This window comes from Mustela putorius, unplaced genomic scaffold (genome assembly GCF_011764305.1).
Source record: "Mustela putorius furo isolate JIRA1106 unplaced genomic scaffold, ASM1176430v1.1 tig00000460_pilon_pilon_pilon, whole genome shotgun sequence".
Taxonomy (NCBI): domain Eukaryota; kingdom Metazoa; phylum Chordata; class Mammalia; order Carnivora; family Mustelidae; genus Mustela; species Mustela putorius.
The window spans coordinates 15881551-15900222 of NW_025421389.1; the positions used below are offsets into that span (position 1 = coordinate 15881551).

The following is an 18672-nucleotide window of genomic DNA, read 5'->3' on the forward strand; positions in this document are numbered from 1 at the left end:
TAAGCATTTTTCCTTTGAGAAATCTTTCAGGTCATTTCCCAGCTCTTTTTTGGGGATCCCTATAATGCATATATTGGTCCATCTGATATTGTCTAATAATTCTCTTATTTTCTTTACTATTTTTCATTCTTCCTTTTGCTACTTTGATGAGTAATTTCAAATGACTTTTTAAAAAATTCTATGATCCTTTCTTTGGAGTGATCTGCTATGCTGTTTTAACCCTCCAGTAAATTTTCCAGTTGGTTATTCTGCTCTTCAGCCACATGACTTCTGCTTGGTATTCTTTAGCGGTTTCTATCTCTTGTTTGATATTCTCAATTTTTTCTTTGTATTGTTCTCTGACTGCAGTGAACCTTCTTATAACAGCTATTTTGAATTCTATGTCAGGTAAATGATATATTTCTTTTCATTAGGGACAGTTTGTGGAGATTTATATTGTCTGTTTGGGGAAATATTGAGACTCCCTGGGCTCGTGTCTGGACATTAGACAAAATATCTACCTGTCCTAATCTTCATGAACTAGCCTTGCACTAGAGAAGACCCAGACAGTAAGCCTGGCCAGATGGGGAGCCTCTTACTTTTTTTGTCATTCCATCCAACTTTCCTTTATTCTTTTTGCTTCATTCCTTCTGGAGTATGTCAGATCCCATCAGCACCCTAAAACAAAACAAGCAAGACTGAAGTCAGTTCCTCAGGCAGCTCTGTAATAAATTGGGTCATTAGATACATGATTGGAGGAAAAGAGTTTTGTACCGATAGCTGTGTGCTAAGCCAGTGGGATGTGTGTGGTAGGTAGGTGGCTATTGTGATTTCCAACCCAAACTGCAGTCTCTGTTTTCTCTCACCTTGTGCAGCTAAACTATGCCATGTTCTGTGTCCCCTCACCTTTCTGAAACATAAAGTACAAGAGCTAGTTTTATGGGTAGCTCCTAAACAACTTGAGGATTTGGATGTATGGTACACCTCTTTCCTTTTCCAGGGAGTAGCTAGGAACTGTAGGATTTTTGTCCCAATCACATGTGCTATGCCAACATAGGTTCTATGACAAGAGGTTATCTTTAATTTTCCTAACAGCTTTAATATGTCTGGTTTCAGGCATGCACTGGGTGCCTGACCATCTTAGCCAGTTTCTAGATTTCTTATAAAGGGAATCAGTATGCAAATTGTTTTTGAATTAATGTGTCATGTAGAAAAGTAGAGATTAAGGCTTCCTCCTCCACCATTTTGCAGAATGGGGAATGGGTCTTGGCTATTCCTTGAGGGGAGGTATGATCCCTACAGGGAAGGGAAAAATTGATCAAATTGTTGAATCCCTAAGGAACTGAAGACAGATTATGGTCCAGGGTGTTTATAGAATCCCACCAGTTTCTGATTACACTTAGAGATTTTCCTTGGGGAAGACACTGAGCAAGATTCTGCCTTGTTTACAACCAAGTACATTATATAATCACACTCACATTATATCTTCTGTGACTTACCAAGTGGCAAAACTGATAATAGTAAAGACTGTTTTTGTCTACTGTTTAAGGGAACTCAAAGTCATAATCAGAAATTATGATCTACAATTCTAAAAGATTTTCTAGCGTATATCAGCAATTAAGTGTTGGCTGCGTTTTCTTTGAGTTAAAGGAACAAATTTCACAGTCTGAAATTGTCCTTCCATGACAATGGGAGTAATAATGATAAGGAAGCACCAAAGTTTTCTGGCTTAAGGTGGGTGAATTTCTAAATTTCATTTTTATTCATGTCCTCCTTTTTTGAGATGGAAGTCTGAGGATCAAAGATATGTCACTTTCCCCAGTTTTGCAGTCCTGAGTCTCAAGTGAAATTGAGAAAAATCTGCCAGGAGCTGGGAGTATTTAGAGATATTGTAGGTGGTGGTCAAAGAATGCATTCTGTCGGTCATAAAGTTCCTCTCCGTGGGAAAACTCTTGCTACTACAGATTTGTGACTTTGATTCTGTGACATGGAGCAGTAACCTCCTGTAGACTGGTCCCTTGGTTTTGGATTAGAAACAATCTACTTGGTTTCCACCACACCAACTCCAATCTTCATTAAAAGTGGCTCCACGTCTCAGTTTCCAGTTTTATTGCTGAAGAGAGGGCTCAAGTGAATGAAAGTGATTGAGGAGAGAAAGATAATTCTGTCCTGGTGCAAACTTCTCCCTTAAGTTTTGAAATTCTTTGTTACTTAGCTTACAGAGCCCAATAAGGAGCAGTCTGAGTCACTCAGTCTCATCATTGTGGTAAAAGAGTTTATGGGTCCAGGTTGGACTAGTCTTTTATCTTCCCTGTACATACACCACATTTGGGAGAGGAGATATGGTGGAAAAATCTGGGTTTTTCTCTTTCTAACTTTTTCCTTCTGTGCTCACAGATCCCCTTAGAGAAGAATGGCTCGTGGAAATGTTTCCTTTGTGACTGAATTCATTCTGGCGGGGCTCACAGACCTTCCAGATCTCCAGCTCCCCCTCTTCTGTCTCTTTCTAGTCATGTATGTGGTCACTGTGTTGGGAAATTTGGGATTGATAAATCTAATAGGGCTCAATTCACACCTGCACACCCCCATGTACTTTTTCCTCTTCAATTTGTCCTTCATTGACCTCTGTTATTCTTCTGTGTTTACACCCAAAATGCTGATTAACTTCACATCAAAGGAGAATATTATCTCCTACAGGGGATGCATGACCCAGCTTTACTTTTTCTGTTTTTTCGCTATTTCTGAAGCTTATGTGCTGACATCAATGGCCTATGATCGCTATGTGGCCATCTGTAACCCACTCTTATATAATGTTGCCATGTCGCCTAAAGTGTGTTCCATCCTTATGCTTGGTTCATATTTTATGGCATTTTCAGGTGCCATGGCTCACACTGGATGCATGCTGAGACTGACCTTCTGTGATGCAAACACCATCAACCATTATTTGTGTGACATTCTCCCTCTGCTCCAGCTCTCCTGCACCAGCACCTATGTGAATGAGCTGGTGGTTTTCATTGTGTTGAGCATCAATGTGATTGTGCCCACTATTACCATTTTTGTCTCTTATGGTTTCATCCTATCTGGCATCCTGCACATGAGCTCCACTGAGGGCAGGTCGAAAGCCTTCAGCACGTGCGGCTCCCACATAATTGCTGTTTCTCTATTCTTTGGCTCCTGTGCTTTTATGTATCTTAAACCATCTACTGCTGGTTCTATGGATGAGGGGAAAATCTCTTCTATCTTTTACACCAATACAGTTCCCTTGATGAACCCCTTCATTTACAGCTTCAGAAACAAAGATGTTAAACTTGCCCTTAGGAAAATTCTGAGTAGGAAACAGTTTTAATAGGAAAGAATGTCTCTCTGCTGTTAGTTACATAGCAGGGAGGTTTTTTGTTTGTTTGTTTGTTTGTTGTGTGTGTGTGTGTGTGTGTGTGTGTGTTTCAGCAGGGAGCTTTTATGTGTTTCAGGAAAATATTTTCAGGAGTAGCCTTCTTTGCCTATTTTTTTCTGAACATGGTCAAAGAGATTTGAGTCTTCTGTCTGTAATTACTAGGTCTTTTTTTTTTTTCATCATTTGCACAATGCCTTCACTTTTTTCCTGTTTATCAACAGGAATGTAATATCTGAGTTTAAAAATTTTTTCATTTAAACTTCTTTTTTCCAGAAAAAGATGAATAGTCTCTAAATTATTGAATTGAGCAACAACAGAGTTGACACTGTAGCACTGGGCTTGTTCTTAACTGCCACTTGCTATTAGAAGCACAAATCAGATAGTGTGATAGTATGTGTATACTCCTGTTTCTTTTCTCTGATTGGCAATAATATATCTGTTTTTTTTTCTTAATTTATTTACTTTAGAGGGAGCTGGGGAAAGAGAGGGGAGGAGAGAATTCCAAGCAGACTGTGCTGAGCATGGAGACCAATATCAGGACTCAGATCAGGACCCTGAAATCACAATCTGAGCTGAAACTACGAGTTAGACACTTAACCACCTGCACCACCTAGGTGCCCCAAGAACATATCATTTTAAGTGGCAGAAATAGAAGTTTTAATAAAGACTATTATTTTTAATCTATTTTGCATCTGTAATCATTTTACAGGAGGCTTCTTTTGGCAGGGTTGGTTTTATTTTTAGACACTCAAAGTAGTATGTAGCTGATCAACAAAATGTATTTACTGTATGGATGAGAAAGTGAAGATCAGAGTAATTAATAATTCACCCAAAGTCACACAGCTACACAATGACAAGTTCTAGAGTATCCTCTTAGTCTTCTGATTTCAACTCTACTGCTCTTTATGATATGCTTTGCTTCTACTTTATTATTTTGTTTCAATAAACAAGGACTATGAGAAAACACTTCTAGTTTGAAGGTTGTTTCTACATTGTTCCAGGATGCCACATGAATTTCTCTCATGCTGGGTATTACGTTTTTATTTTTTGTTTAGGAAAACAAACAGGTTTTCCCTTCTTTTTTAGTACTGAGATACATAAGATTTATTTGTTTATTTACTTTTATTTTTAATTTAGACTCAATTAGCCAACATTAGTTTCAGATGTAGTGTTCAATAATTTATCAGTTGCATGTTATACCCAGTCCTCATAAAATCACATGCCTTCCTTAATGATTTATGAGATTTAAAATAGGAGTTTTCCCCTTATTCAGAATATATGACTTTATTCAAACAGATAAGCAGTACTGAACATTAGCATCTATGCAATGAAAATTTAAAAACATGGCTTTTGTATTTGGTTTTACTTAAACACCACTAAATTTAACAATATTAATTTTTTTGTTAATAAACATATCTAGGTCATTGCTTCCCTATCTAGGTCATTGCTTCATTTCACTCTTTTCCTCTAATTAATTTTGACTTAGACCTGTTGTCAAAATATTAATTGAGATCTCTAAGGCTTGATCTGTATCTACATTTAGAATTCTTTTTTTAAAATTAATTTCCTGAGGTATAATAGGTTACAAATACTTCATCAAAATGAATGGAAAATTAAAAAAAAAAGAATGGAAAATTGAACAGGGAATTAAAAGAAAATAAATAGTGAAGTGCCAGCTTCCCTCAGTAAGAAATGAAGAAGCAGATGTGTTGTGTTCCTCCAGGAACCCAACCGGTTTCATGACCATAAATTTACTCTCATTTTAAAATAAAAATGTTTAAATAGCTCTTAAGCAGATTCTTCAGATAGAATATTTTAGATTCAGTCAAATTAAACTTGCATTTTAAGAGATTTACTCATAGTAGCCACATCCCAGCTACCTGGTATGTAAGAAGAAGCAATCCAAAGAGGAGAAAACTCCTACGTGAATATGTTAAATATTGAGAATGCAGGGGCACCTGGGTAGCTCAGTGGGTTGAGCCTCTGTCTTTGGCTTGGGTCCCATTCTTAGGGTCCTGATATAGAGTCCCACATCTGCTTGGCAAGGAGCCTGCTTCCCCCCGCCCTCCTCTGCCTGCCTCTCTTCCTACTTGTGATCTCTCTATCTAAATAAATAAAATCTTTAAACAAAATATTGAGAATGCAAAGGTAAATTGGACATGGGTTCTAATTCATTGAGAAGGTGATGTTTAAAGTGAGTACTTAGAAAAAATCTTTTTTGTCTCTGACAGAGACAGAGAGCATGCAGGAGTACTAGTGTGGGAGGGGGAAGGGCAGAAGGAGAGAGAGAAGCAGACTCCCCACTGAGCAGGGAGCCTGTCCTGGTGCTTCATCCCAGGATCCTGAGATCTTGACCTGAGCCAAATATAGATGTTTAACAGACTGGGCCACCGAAGTGCTGCCCCTGAAAAAGTATCCTTTTAAGGAAGTTTACTGTCCAGTGCAAAAGCTCCTAAGATGATACTTCTGGCATGTTTGAGAATACAGAAAGGACTACTGTATTAAATAGAAGGAATAATAGAGAGAGTTGAAGGAGCTGAGGACAGACATGTAACGAGGGACAAGATCATGGTGGAAATTATTGGTAATTGTGAAAGTTGCACTTTCACTAAGTGAAATGGAGTACTAGATTAAAACATAATACATAATATATACATACACATAAAGCATATATACAGTATAGATGTAATACCCTATATATCACAACTATGACACTACCACCTTGATTTGAGAAACTATTGTCTCTGACTTGCATTGACACAAGACCCTCCTAATTAAATGTCTGCTTCATCCAATGCCTTCTACAGTTTATCTCCTAAAAGCAGCCAGTACAATTTTTCTCCCCAAAAGATACCTTAGGCAAATAAAGAAACCCAGTGTTCTTTCCTTCCTTTATCATGAGTTATATTCTAGGCTGTTTAGAAAATCCATGATCTAACAAACATCAGAGGTAAAGGGTGTTTTCCTTTAAGTGGGTCATTGGTAAGACAGTCATACCCAAGTAAATTAAACTTTCCATTACTGCAGTTCTCTTACAAAAACTCCTAACACTGTAGGATTTGCTAGGGCACATTTCTGAGTCCTGTTTTTCAGAAATGTAGTTGTTCATTGCCTTTCCTTATAGGGTTTCCATTCTTTTGATCTGTTTTTAATACATCATAACTTCTAGTTGAAGCTTTCTTATTTATAATCAGACCTTCTTCACATGGGAAGGCACAAGGATGCCCCTGAAGGGAGTCCAGTGTCTCCTTTTTAGTATAATAAGCAGTTATGGAGTTTTTTTGTTTTTGTTTTTTAAAGATTTTATTTGTCAGAGAGAGAGAGCACAAGCAGTGGGGTGGCAGGCAGAGGGCAAAGCAAGCCCCTCGCTGAGCAAGGAACCTGATGCAGGACTCAATCCCAGGACCCTGAGCCAAAGACAGATGCTTAACTGATTGAGTCACCTAGGGGCTCTGTGTTGCAGAATTTCTTAGCAAGAATTTAAACCTCAATTTATATAATTAATAATTTTCTGTTTACCTTAGATCCCTTTCCAAAATTCTGCATAATGAAATTTCCCTTCTCTTACCTAATTTGGTTAGTCTAGCAGTTTCAAAGATTATACAATATATTGGGAAGATTCTAAATAAGGGACAGAAAACTAAGAAGACACTTCAAGGAAACCTAAAATTAAAATTTCAAAAGGTATAATCCTAATGATGATCCATCAGATACTTAGTGCCTGGCAATCTGTTCCATCTCTCTTTTAGGAGTTACCGTGAAAAAGAAGTTACAAATACACACAAACACACACACACATGGTAGCATGAGTTGTAGTTTTCTGCTTGGAGGCACTCTTTTTTTATGCAGTTTGAAACATTCAGTGTCTGATTCTTTTTTACTAAAAGGACCCTCGCATGTTACAAAACGATGTTCCTCCTCTCTTCACCACATACATATAAGTAGTGTATGTGTAAATATATACTTATATGAGTTTATCTGCACACAAACACAACTACACACAAATAATTTATAACATGATTTGACTATCTTGAGGCAATTGGGTTGATTTAAAGCTTAAAACAGTGAATTTACTTTAAAAAATAACAATTATATTCTATATTGAAACTGAAAAACACAATCCTGGCCCCTGGGTGGCTCAGTGGCTTAAGGCCTCTGCCTTCGGCTCTGGTCATGGTCCCGGGGTCCTGGGATGGAGCCCTGCATCAGCCTCTCTGCTCAGCAGGGAGCCTGCTTCTTCCTCTCTCTCTGCCTGCCTCTCTGCCTACTTGTGATTTCTATCTGTCAAATAAATAAATAAATAAATAAAATCTTAAAAAACAAACAAACAAACACAATCCCTGTTCTAAATACCTTTTACAAACTCTTTGTAGGTGGCAGATTGTGTTGATGCTCTATCCAATAGGTATTACTCCTCCAAATATTCTTAATGACAGAAACTTCATTTTCTTTGATAGAGGCTGAAAATGGGAGATTCTCATTTTTGTCAGTTTTCCTTGCAGCTGTGTTGGCCATGTGGCATAGCCATATGACTGCAAAGCCATTGAGGACGTAATCTATTGGCATCTGGAGATGATTTACTTCATACTACAAGGAGATAATGTGAAAGAATTCTTTTGCCTTGTTCCTCGCTTTCTTCTTTGGATATATTGGTGTTTAGATGTCATTCTTGGAGCTATGGTGACTGTTCCATGACCATGAGATACCAAGCCTGAGAAGGAAGGCCAACAAATGAGCATGGGGAAATGGAAGAGACCGAATTCTTGATGAGAATGATTAGTTGCTGAACCAAATCTAGAATGATCAAGTTTTAAGCTAGGTGAGAGAAACAAGCTCTTGTTAAAAATGGGTTTTTAATTGAGCATTTTGTAACTTGAAGCTAGAAACTTTCTAACTAGTAACGTAGGTAGAAGGTTACCTTCCCAGGATATTAAATAAAAAATATGTTACTTAAATAAATGACCATCGTTGTGAAATTCTTATTCCCTTTTGGAAAACATTGAGGAGAGAAACTGTAATTTATCATGAGGAGATAGTAAGTTTGTGCAGATTTAAACTTAAATTTTAACTATTATCTTTGGTTTCCCTGGACTATGATCTTTGTTTACTATACCCTATGGTTTTAGAAATATAAACATTCTCCAATTTTTTTTATTTTATTTGTGGAAATGCCAGAAGTTTGTATAACACTTAATGTGTGCAAAATACATAATCAAAATAGTTCTTTCAAGTCTTCCTACTAAGTAGAACTCTGACTCAATTTCTTCTTTAATTTTATCCAAGAATTAAACATAATTTTGAGACTTACACTTTTATTACAAAATACTGATTGCCGAATAGGTAATGGAAAACCACTGAAAGTTCTTAAACTAAGGAGGGACAGAGTTTTGCTTTCAAAGATTATTCTAGCAGCAGTGCACATGGCTGAATAAGAGGGAAAATGCTAGAATAGTAAGAGGTACTACAGTTTAGCCGTACAGTTCAGTTAAACTCAAAGAGCCTGTGTGGTGGCTGAGGGACAAGGATAGAAGTCACTATGGTCATAAGCATTGTTTCTTGGAAGGTAAGAAATGTGGAATGTTTTCTGAAGATTTGCATCCAAATAACAACATGATTTTCAGAAATATTTATTGAATTTCTTCTCTATGCTCTGCACTGATCTTAACCACAGGAGAAAAGTACTAAGCCAGATAGAGGAGATGTTTGTCCTTATAGAACTTACAGTTTATAGGGGAACATAGAAATTAAGGGGGAAAAAAGTCTGATGAGTATTATGATGTATTCATAAGGGTATAAATAATGACCACTGACATTTATTGTCTATCATTATATGCCAGGCACTGTTCTAATGATATTATTAAAGAGAGAGAGGGAGATAGAGAGAAGGAGACAAATCAAGAAACAGACTCTTAACTATAGAGAACAAACTGATGGTTCCTAGAGGGGAGGTGGGTGGGGGATGGGTGTATTAGGTGATAGGGATGAAGGAGTGCACCTGGCGTGTTGAACACTAGGTGTTGTATGGAAGTGTTGAATCCTTCTATTGTAAACCTGAAACTATATGTAAACTGTAGTTGAACTAAGTGGAATTTAAATAAAAACTTTAAAAACATAAAGCAAAGATTTAATTAACACAACAACCTAATGAAAGAGATACTATTTTTGTCATCCTTATTATACAAAAATGAACCAGAGAAACAGAAGTTGACTAACTTGCCCAAGGTATTATTGGGAGTAAGAATGGAAGTAGGAAGATAGGCTTCATACACATAACCTCTACCTCCATTGCCCCTACTCTTTTCTATGATGAGAAGAAATTGAGAACTCCAGTTACTGAAGTGTTGCATAAAATGCTAATAAGTGGGTCAGGTAGAAATTTCCAGTAAGTGATTAAAAGTATAAATGTGAGAAGGAACATACAGAATTGAAAATTATTTTAGAGACATTCCAGGAGAGAGAATAACTGAGTTATTGCAATCTTTAAAAAATTTGAGACTAAGAAATAAGGAGTTCTTATTTCTTAGAGGCAGAACCCTTGCAGAAAAAAAGCCCACTGAGGATATGTGAACAGAGGAGGGATGAAACAACACTGTAGATTTCCATTCAGAGATAAAGGCAAGGGGAAGAAGGGACTTTACTTTGAATCTAGGGATGTATAATCCCTAAGGTGAAATGAAGATGAGTGAACTATTGAGTCCCTGAGGAACTAAAGACATGTCATGGGCCAGGGTGCACAATCTATTTGTTTACACATAAAATCTGTTCCCTGTGGGAAGGGCTGAGCAAGCTTCTACCCTGTTTATAACCAAGTGTGTTATATCCTTAAACACATTTTAAATCTATGTCCAATCAAGTAGTAAATGTGGTAATAATAAAGGCTTTATTTTTCTCTGCTTTTCAAGAGGACATAATCAGAAAGTATGATCGGAAGGATTTCAAGGGTATATCTGAATTTAAGGCAGGCTGAGTCTTATTAGAATCAAAGCCTCTGAGCCTGAAATTGCCTTTCCAGGACAGGGGTAAAGTTAAATTACCCCAGGAGAGGGGTAAATACCAAGGATTAGAGAGCTCTGAGGCTTTCTGACCTAAGGAGGCTGAGTGAGTATCTGAATTCCATTTCTAAGAACACATTCCTGCTTTTGAGATGGAATTTCAGAGGTCTGAGCTATGCCACTTTCTTTCCCATTTTGTGCAGTATTGACATTCAAGTGAAGCTGGCAAGAGAATGTGTTTGAGGGAGATCAGAGAATATTCAGAGATTAGGGGCACAGCGGATGCAGTATCTCCATCAGTAAGTTCCCTCTCTCTGGATGGAACTCTCACTCTTCCGGATTTATGGCTTTTACTCTGTGACATGGGGCAGTAACTCAACCTCCCCCAGACCCTGGTGCCTCATTTAGGTATCAAAGAGTACTTTTAATTCTCACTCCTTCAAGTGAAATCTGCATTTGAGGCCAGCACGGGGTTACTAAGGATTCTGCCTCTAATTTTCCTGGTAAGGAGAGGGTCAAGTGAATGAAGAAATGGTGAGAAGGATGATTCTGTTCTGGTCCCAGCTTCTCCCTTGATTTTTGCAGGAGTCATGTTTCCAGAGACCAAGTTCAATGGACTTGCCTCAATAGGTTAAATTTGTGATGCGCTTTGCTAAATTTAGTTTATAAAGGCTTTAATAAAGGGAGAATTAATTAGTGTCCCTCAGGATCATGATAGTGGTAAAGGCAGATTCTATGTGTCAAGGTTGGGCTAGTCTCAGGCACTTCCAGTGTACACACTCGCCTTAGTACAAGATCTTGCAAGGAGAGCTGAGTTGTTTCCTTATGTAACCCTATTTTTCTGTGCTCACAGATCGCCTTAGAGAAGAATGGCTCGTGGAAATGCTTCCTTTGTGACTGAATTCATTCTGGCAGGGCTCACAGACCTTCCAGATCTCCAGCTCCCCCTCTTCAGTCTGTTTCTGGTCATGTACATGGTCACTATGTTGGGAAATTTGTGCTTGATAATTCTAATAGGGCTCAATTCACACCTGCACACCCCCATGTACTTTTTCCTCTTCAATTTGTCCTTCACAGACCTCTGTTATTCTTCTGTGTTTACACCCAAAATGCTGATTAACTTCACATCAAAGGAGAATATTATCTCCTACAGGGGATGCATGACCCAGTTTTACTTTTTCTGCTTTTTTGCTATTTCTGAATGTTATGTGCTGACATCAATGGCCTATGATCGCTATGTGGCCATCTGTAACCCACTCTTATATAATGTTGCCATGTCCCCCAAAGTGTGTTCCAGCCTTATGCTTGGTTCATATTTGATGGCATTTTCAGGTGCCACGGCTCACACAGGATGCATGCTGAGACTGACCTTCTGTGATGCAAACACCGTCAACCATTATTTTTGTGACATTCTCCCTCTGCTCCAGCTCTCCTGCACCAGCACCTATGTGAATGAGCTGGTGGTTTTCATTGTGGCAGGTATCAATGTGATTGTGCCCAGTGTCACCATCTTTTTCTCTTATGGTTTTATCCTGTCCAGCATCCTGCGCATTAGCTCCACTGAGGGCAGGTTGAAAGCCTTCAGCACGTGCAGCTCCCACATAATTGCTGTTTTCCTCTTCTTTGGCTCCTTTGCTTTTATGTATCTTAAACCATCTTCTGCTGGGTCTATGGGTAGGGGGAAAATCTCCTCTGTCTTTTATACCAATGTGGTTCCCATGATGAACCCTTTCATTTACAGCTTGAGAAACAAAGATGTTAAACTTGCTGTGAGAAAAACTGTGAGTAGGAGAATGTTTTGATCAGAAACAGTGTCACCAGTTAGTCACAGGACAGAGAGCTTCTGTTTTTAATTACAGTAACTTTATTGGTATCCTGCTTATCCTATCCCTTTCTTATCATGCTGAAGTAAACTTGAATCTTCTCTCAATAATTTATTTTTGCTTTTTGTAGAGTAGATCTCTCTTCACCATTGGCACACTTTCCTCTCCCTTTTTTTCATTTGGTAATAATATTAAGAAAAAATTTATTATCAGGGTTTTTTTTGCTCTATCATTTGAACTTCTATTTTTCTTTCTGGAAATAGAAGACTTGTCTACAAATGATCAGATCAAGGAACATTTGAATGATGTACTGTCTCTGCCCCTTGTCTTGGCAGCATGAAGGGGACAATGTCTTCCTACTCTCAACCTTCCAGCATTCACTGAACAAGAATGTGTCCCCTTTCATGCCAGAGATGGAAGTTTCCATACGGACTGTCAAGGAGAAATGACTTTGCATCTATAAACACTGTGCATCATGTCTTCTTTTCCAAAGAGTTTTCTTACCTTTGCATGGTCAACCCTGCACATAACAGGTTGTCAAAATATGTTTATTCCATGGATTGGAAATTCTCTGTCTTCTGAAGGAAAAAGTCTAGACTAAATTCTTCATCTTCTGACCTCAAGCCTACCACTGTTTGTAGTGCACTTTGTTTCTACTTTATTCCATTACATGTTGTTTCCATAAGATGGAAAACAAGAAAACATTTCCAATTTGAAAATTGACTGTGCTTTGTTCCAGGATGATACATGAATTTCTCTCGGGGTGGGTATTACTTTTATTTGTTTTTTTTTGTTTGGGAAAACAGTTTGATGTTTTTTCGCCCCGACTAGGAAAGGGAAGGCTTTTGGGGCAAGTACAGTTCAGAAATGATTGGCTCAAATGAAATGTTACTTCTTCAAAATCAAAAAAAATGAATCTGTGATGGAAGTTAAGGAATACATTTGTGATGAGCACTGAGTGATGTATGTACAGAAGTGTTGAATCGCTGTATTGTATACCTGAAACTAATACTACTGTGTTAACAAACTGGAATTTAAAAGCATGGAGGACATTAGGAGAAGGAAAGGAAAAGACGAAGGGGAGGGAAATCGGAGGGGGAGATGAACCAAGAGAGACTATGGACTCTGAGAAACAAACTGAGGGGAGGGGTTTGGGGGATGGGTGAGCTTGGTGATGGGTATTAAGGAGGGCATGTATTGCATGGAGCACTGGGTGTTATATGCAAACAAAGAATCATGGAACACTACATCAAAAATTAATGATGTATTGTATGGTGACTAACATAAAAAAATACTAAATAAATAAATACTTTAAAAAATTAATTTGGGATGTTTGCACATACTTGTAATTCATAGAGCGAGGCATAGGAGGGAAAGGAGCCCAGAACATATAATCAGGCCCGGGTTCAACAAGACACATGGCCAATAAATATAAGGTCTTGCTATGCAGAGTGATCATGAGGATTTAAACCACTTTTCAAAATCAGTTTTAATCCTGCTCTATATAGTGCTATAAAAATACAGTCCATAAAGCTTTCATAAAATTTATAATGTACAGTGTGCAGACAGTGGTAGTGTTTGGAGGAATGAAGTGAAAAGCTCTGGTCACATTTGGGGGACTAAGTGATAGAGGATATTTCAAAAGATAAAGTAGTGAATAGTAATTAAAACTCAGTTTAGGAAGAAGGAATCCAGAAAGCAAAATGATGTATGATAAAAATCCATTCTTATGATTCTCCTCCTCTTCCTGGAAGCCCTAGAAATATTATGGGGATTTCTCAAGTTATGTGGTATAAAAAAATAAAGTCACCTTCCCAGGACTTGAAGACATGAGAACAATTAATTCAGTACTGTCTTTTGGAGGCTTCTATATGCTACTTCTTACCTATTTAAGGCACAAAACCCTCAAGTTGCAATTAGGCAAGCAATGACAATTCAGAAGAAACTTTCAGTGAGTAACCAAATCAAATTATGACTGTATTTTCTGTAATAGGATGTCAGATTATTTTTCTTTTGAGGAAAGACAAAAAATATTTTATTCTAAAAATCCTTGACCTTAACCAAGGGATAATGTCTACATTTTGTAAGATAACTTTAATAATATTTTCTTGGGAGAAGGGGGTGGGATTATGGACATTGGGGAGGGTATGTGCTTTGGTGAGTGCTGTGAAGAGTGTAAACCTGGTGATTCACAGACCTGTACCCCTGGGGATAAAAATATATGTTTATAAAAAATAAAAAATTTAAAAAAAAAGACAACTTTAATAATATTTTCAATTTTAGTAGATATTTTGAAAGTTGGCATGACTGGTACATTTGCCTGTTTGTTGGTAGATGTTTTGCATGACTGCTTATAACCACATCTCCTAACTCCAATTAATATGCTTGATTTTCACTTTATTTATATAAAATGGTTGATCTATGTTGGTGTTTTCTTCCTTTCTTTTCCTTTATTTACAGTCCCTTTTCTTTTTCATTTTCTTTTCTTTTTTTTTAAAGAGAGGTAGGGGAACAGGGGCAGAAGGAGAGAGGGATAGAGAGAATTCCAAGCCAACTTCAAACCCAGAATGGAGCCCCAGGCAGGACCCAAGCTCATGACCCTGAGATCAGGACCTGAGCCAAAATCCAGAGTCAGATGTTCAACCAAGTGACCCACCTAGGCTCCCCTACTGTCTGTTTTGATTAAATTGTTTTTCTTATTGAGATTGAAGTGTATCTATATAAGTAAATAATACATGTGCTATTTGGGGACCTCTGTAGACATTGCAGAAGTGTGTCCATCCACTCTGTTTTTATTTTATCACTATTTCAGGTGGCCCCAAATACGTGTTAAACCTGGTCACTAATCTTTCATTTGAGAAGTCTGAAAATACAAGTTAAATTGTTTCATTTTTAGAGAGGGTAAGCTTTCTTTCAAATTAGTTTCCATTTTTTCCTGATTATTTTTGAAAAAAATTAACAAAAGTTTAAATAAAGCTTATTAAATCTAGGTTTGGCAAAGTTTTAAGAAAGAGACTCAGGGGCCTCTGAGCTGCTCAGTCAAAGAGACTGCCTTAGGCTCAGGTCATTTGAGCCTAGAGTCAGGTTCTCTGCTCAGTGGAGAGTCTGCTCTTTCCTCTCCCTTTGCCCTTCCCCACACTCATGCTCTCCCTTTGTCTCAAATGAATAAATAAAATCTTTAAAAGAAAATTTTTAAAGATTTTATTTATTTCAGAGAGAGAGAGAGAGCACACAAGCATGAATGGGGAAGGGGCAGAGGAAGAAGCAGACCCCTTGTTGAGTAGGGAGCCCATTGCAGCCCTCCATCCTGAACCCAAGGCAGATGCTTAACCGACTGTGCCACCCAGGTGCCCCAAATGAATAAAAATCTTTAAAAATAAATAAATAAATAAAACAACTTATCTATAACTTTTAGTTAGCAACACAAGCTCTATTTGGACTTCTCTCAAAGGAAGGGAATCAAGTTAGGGTGATTTACATGTAAAACATAGAGTTATCCTTAACAGTTTTTTGTTTTCTTGAGTTATCTGAATAGAATGAATGAAATAATGAGAAGAAAAACATAGATAGATGATAGATAGATAGATAGATAGATAGATAGATGGTATCTTAGTTAAATTGGTAAGCCATGAGATTTGCTAGGACCTGTAAACTAGCACAGAGATGTTTCTAAGTCAGTGTAAACACTTCGAGTTTCAGGGCTTAATGGAAAATGGTCCTCCTAGTTAAAGAAAGTTCCCTGATTACATCCTGATTTTGTTTAATTGACCCTTTCTTAAGCAGGTTGCTATTGCTGCTGAGGATCAAATTTGTAATGATTAGAGCATACTACAGTTAAAGACTGATAAAAAAAAAACAGGAGTAAAAAGGGTTTTGATTTCTATATTCCTTTAATTTCTAAACCCCAAATTTATAGATCTCCATCACTCACTTGTTTATACTGCCTTCCTACACACACACACTCACACACATACACGGTCTTTAGTCTTGTGTTTTATAAGATCACTGTGTAACAACTAAGACAGGGAATGCAGCCCACTTTTTTAGAAAGTTTTTATTTAAATTCAGATAGTTACCCTAAAGTGTAATATTGGTTTCAGGTGTACAATATAGTGATTCAACATTTCCATGCAAAACCTGATTCTTATCCAGCCCCCCCCTACCTCCTTCTGGTAACTTTCAGTTAATGTGTTGTTGGATTTGGTTTGCTAGTATTTTATTGGGTTTTTGCATCTATGTTCATCAGGTATGTTGGCTTGTAGTTCTCTCTTTCAGTGGGGTCTTTATATGGGTTTGGTTTCAGGTTAAATCTGTTCTCATAAAATGAATTTGGAAGTTTTCTTTCCTTTTTTATATTTTGGAATAATTAAAGGAGAATAAGTAGTAATTCTTATTTAAGTGCTTGGTAGAATTTGCCTGTGAAGCCATCTGGCCCTGTTTTTTTTTTTTTTTTTTTTTTTTGCTGAGATTTTTTGGTTACAGATTCAATTTCTTTTTTCGTTATTGGTCTGTTCAAATTTTCTAGCTCTACCTGTTTCTGTGTTGTAGTTTATATGTTTCTAGGAATTGCCCAATTTTTGGCATATAGTTTTTCATAATATTCTCATATAATTCTTTGTATTTTTGTGGTGTTGATTATTTCCCTTATGTCATTTGTGATTTTATTTACTTGATTCCTTTTTTTTAAAAGATTTTTATTTATTTATTTAACAGACAGAGATCACAAGTAGGCACAGAGGCAGGCAGAGAGGGGAGAAGCAGGGTTCTTGCTGAGCAGAGAGCCTGATGCGGGGCTCAATCCCAGGACCCTGAGATCATGACCTGAGCCAAAGGCAGAGGCTTTAACCCACTGAGCCACCCAGGTACCCCCACACACACTTTTTTTTTTCCTTGATAAATCTGGTTAGAGGCTTATCAATTTTTATTTATTTTTTTCCCAAAGAACCAACTCCCAGTTTCATTGATCTATTGTTTTGTGTTTTGTTGTTGTTGTTGTTTTTAGTTTTTATACCATTTATTTCTGCTCTCATCTTTATTATTTCCTTCCTTCAGCTGGTTTCAGGTTTTATTTTTTCTTTTTCTAGCTCCATTAAGGCATAAGGTTAGGTTATTTGAGTTTTTTCTTGCTTCTTGAGGTAGGCCTGTATTGCTAGAACTTCTCTCTTAGGACCACTTTTGCAGAATCCCAGAGGTTTTGGACGATTGTGTTTTCATTTTCATTTGTTTCTACTTTTTAAATTTCTTTTTTACTTCCTGGTTGACCCATTCATTGTTTAGTAGGATGTTTTTTAACCTCCATGTATTTGTGGTTTTTCCAGATTTTTTCTTGTGGTTGACTGCTAGTTTCATAATGTTGTAGTCAGAAGAAGCATGATATGACTTTGATTTTCTTGAATTTATTGAGGCCTGTTTTGTAGGCTACCATGTGATCTATTCTGGAGTATGTTCTCTGTGCAACTGAAAAGACTATGTATTCTGGTGTTTTAGGATGGAATGTTCTAAATGTATCTGTTAAGCCCATCTGATCCAGTGTATCATTCAAAGCCACTGTTTTCTTGTTAATTTTCAGTTTAGATGATCTGTCCATTGCTATAAGTGGGGAAGAAGACATAGTTTAACACATTGCTTGCAGAAATGTGAATTATTGTAGCTTTTGGGAAAACCATCTGATATTAATTAAAAGAACATTTTGGGAATATATCCCATTGAAATAAAACTAATGGTATATCAAGATGTATGCACAATGATGATTATTTTACCATTGCTTTTGGTGGTAAAAGAATGGAAAATTATGGATTTCCATAGATGTGTATTGTTGGATATGTTATAATATGCCAAAACATAGAATTTTGGAGATATTTTAATGAAATATTATTAAATGACAAAAGAAAGAGGTCAAGAAATATGTAGTTTGTAGTCAGCTGTAAAGCCCTTATAAATCTATTTGGTTATATCAGCAATTAGGAAAATAAAGGAAGACATTGTAAGTTGTAAACTTAAATAACTGGGGCATGATGGAATGAAGGGGAGCTAAGACAGGAAAGAGGGTGCCAGAAAAAGGCACATGAGAAGTGATGTGTCTAAAAGATACGAAGAGTGCATTGTATGATCACCTGTGCTATACTGTTAACACTATATATGTGTGGGAAGATAGGTATGTATGTGAAATATTTTATGGGGATTCAAAATATTATTAGCTATGTGTTAGCTGTTGTGCCTAAAAGCCAATGAAGCACTAGGAGAAAGAAGAGAGAAAGGATCTCTACCTCATTTGTCCTGGAAAAATGTGCAACCTTGAGTAGAATATTGAGCTTCCAAAGACACTAGGGTATAAGCATCTTCATCTGCGTACAGTTTTATACACTTGTTTTTCCCAAAGGGAACTATGGCGATTCTCCTGGGGAAGCCCCTGTATCACACCCCTAAGTGCTCCAAACCCAGAATAAGATCACGTACATGATGCTCCCTGTTACTATCTTGAAAA

General features: G+C 37.2%; 2 protein-coding genes across 2 annotated transcripts; both read left to right on the forward strand.

Moving 5' to 3' along the window:
- The first annotated feature begins 2392 nt into the window (after positions 1-2392).
- Positions 2393-3325, forward strand: LOC101674589 (olfactory receptor 8B3-like). Its single transcript, XM_004750143.1, has one exon. The coding sequence runs from the start codon at positions 2393-2395 to the stop codon at positions 3323-3325; it is 933 nt and encodes a 310-aa protein (XP_004750200.1).
- A 7909-nt stretch (positions 3326-11234) lies between these two features.
- On the forward strand, positions 11235-12167 carry LOC101674308 (olfactory receptor 8B3-like). The gene has a single exon (XM_004750142.1). The coding sequence runs from the start codon at positions 11235-11237 to the stop codon at positions 12165-12167; it is 933 nt and encodes a 310-aa protein (XP_004750199.1).
- Positions 12168-18672: the final 6505 nt, after the last annotated feature.